This window comes from Teleopsis dalmanni, chromosome 1, assembly GCF_002237135.1.
Source record: "Teleopsis dalmanni isolate 2A chromosome 1, ASM223713v2, whole genome shotgun sequence".
NCBI classification, from domain to species: domain Eukaryota; kingdom Metazoa; phylum Arthropoda; class Insecta; order Diptera; family Diopsidae; genus Teleopsis; species Teleopsis dalmanni.
The window spans coordinates 99,027,428-99,029,862 of NC_051846.1; the positions used below are offsets into that span (position 1 = coordinate 99,027,428).

The window sequence follows — 2,435 nt, forward strand, 5'->3', positions numbered from 1 at the left end:
TTGCTCGAATCTTCAGAGGAGGCTGTTGCGGCATTAATAACATTTAAAAAATCCGTAAAACAACTTGCATCCCTCGGCCGCTGCAAAACGTTGCTTTCTTCTCCCAGCATCGACAGTACCTACAAAAATTTACTTATCTTAGTGTTTTATTTTTAAATTTCCAATATTCTTACCATTCCTTTTAATTCCGTGTTCATTTTAATTTTATAATATTTTTATAAAAATATATTTGATTTATATGCACATATACAAGATTTGCTGTTTGTCAAAACAAAACATTTGACAGATTGCAACAGTGATGCCAATGACTCGCGTGGCCAACATAGGTCAACATGCATTTGTTGCCGTACTTGCGAGCCACCGAAAAGGCCTATTATTATTTCTCTCATAAAATCAAAAACAAAAGCACACTGTTTCTTGCACTTACCATGGTAAACTTTTCGAAATATTTCGTTCTCAAAAGTACTTAAAGTATCGGAAAAAGGTGAAAAGGTGAAAAATTTCAGTGAATTCAGCTGGTATTAGTGCACTTTTCGCTAACACTTTCAAGAGCTCCACTGCAAATTGTTGTTGTACGAAAAAATACATTTTAGTTCACAATGGAGTTGCCGTTCTTGTAAGGTATTCTTTGGTTAGATTCAAAAAAAGTTGCCAGATAAACGGAATCACTAAAGCAAAAATATTTTCAGAGGGATTAGTAAGAGCAGAATCATGTTTTGATGGTATCAGTATACCACATGAATTAAATGTCATAAGAAATGAGATAAATTTGCCACGAATTTAGGTAACTGGCTAATGTTGAGGATGCCTCCGTCCCATTAAAATCGTGGCTGACCTCAGGAAGCGCTCAATACCCGTCGCCGTTTAGTTGGTGGTGTAGGTGAGGTTGAGCGAAGCTCCCTCTTAATATCTGCCTGGCTCTGAATGTATATGCTCATAAGGCTATACATCAACCTTCACATGGACCTCACTGATTCAAAGGGACCCATGGGGCTTTTTAAAAGATAACTACACGTCGGGTGGAGATAGCGGACCTGAGTTGGGACCCATCAATATGGAAAATTTAAATTTTAATAAAAAACAAACAAAACTTTCTGCTACTGGAAGACCAGTAGCAACACCAAGCAGAAGACTGCAAACCTCGAGTGGTACCTCCAACTCCACTTCCAATGAACTTAAAATCTCGTCGCAAATACCTTCTGGAAGCAGAAATACTGCATCTACCAGTCGGTATGTTGCCTCTTCTGTCACGGCCAAAAGCAGTGACAAGTCAGAAACCAAATCCACAAGGAGAATTCCACCCTCTAAAAAGGCCCATAACGACCGCCGTATGGCTACACGAATTCTGCAGCGCGTAGGTGAGATCCCGGCCGATAAAATCAGTCAGCAACAGGCCTCATCCCTTGAATGGGCCAAAAGCATCTTGGCCAAATCAAGCAACAAAGAGGCTTCCAAACCGGACCAAGTGTCTAAAAGACAAAGGTCTCAGGAGGAAGAACCCCCTCTTACGAAAAAACCAAGAGGTTACAATGTACTGGTACGACCGTACAGTGAGGTTGCGAAGGACAATCTCATTATAGGTGTCCTGGATAGGAGTGCCGAGGAGGGGAGAATCCCCAAAGACAAATGGAAATGGGTGTCGGCCGCGCTGGCAGACATCTTCCTCCAAGTTTTGGAAGAAAACCCAGGACCTGCTCCCTCCTGCGAAGACGCGGGTTGGCACCAAGGACAAGTGAAATTGGTAGCTTGCAAGGATGCGAGATCGGTTGCCTTGTACAAGGCAGCTGTCTCTAAAGTAGGAGAGATCTGGCCTGGAGCCAGACTTGAAGCGGTAGACAAGAAGGATATTCCATCTCGTCCTAGGGCCAGGGTTTGGATTCCAACTAAACAAACTGACCCGGAGCAAATTCTGAAAATAATCAGGATCTGCAACCCCAACCTTCCAACTGGAAATTGGAAGGTGGTAAAATTAGAAGGCTCCTCTGGACCGACCAGACAAGCTGTCCTTGTATTAAATGCGGAGTCATTGAAACCGCTCTCCGAAGCTAAATACGTAATCTCCTATGGCTTTGAGAAACTAAATCTCAAGGTCTATCGTACCGATGCCACGGAAGAATCGGAGAAGATTACGTCTGATTAGCCCTTGCTGGAGGAACCAGCTAAAGGACCAATGCTAAGACAGCAGAGTTGTGAGGAAACACAGAGTGAAGACCTGCCAGATCAAATGGAGGTGGACTCGCTCTCTCTGATGTCTGAAGACAAATTGGATGCGGGGTCGGTGACCAGTCTGGGCAACCTATTCGATGAGAGTGGGCTCCTGGACTCGGATGACGAAGCCGATAAAACGGTGGTAGAGGTTCAAGTACCTGATGAAGGTGCTTCAAATTAATCTCCACCACTCTAAAGCTGCTTCAGCAAACCTTCTAATCCACCTT

General features: G+C 43.4%; 1 protein-coding gene across 1 annotated transcript; it reads left to right on the forward strand.

The window, feature by feature from the left end:
• Positions 1-1,054: 1,054 nt before the first annotated feature.
• Positions 1,055-2,140, forward strand: LOC119661976. Its single transcript, XM_038071506.1, has one exon. It carries the CDS (start codon positions 1,055-1,057, stop codon positions 2,138-2,140), a length of 1,086 nt encoding a protein of 361 aa, XP_037927434.1.
• The last annotated feature ends 295 nt before the right edge of the window (positions 2,141-2,435 follow it).

What these genes read in the sequence shown, in the direction of transcription:
- LOC119661976 (XM_038071506.1), top strand. Translation starts at nt 1,055, where the DNA reads ATGGAAAATTTAAATTTTAATAAAAAACAAACAAAACTTTCTGCTACT.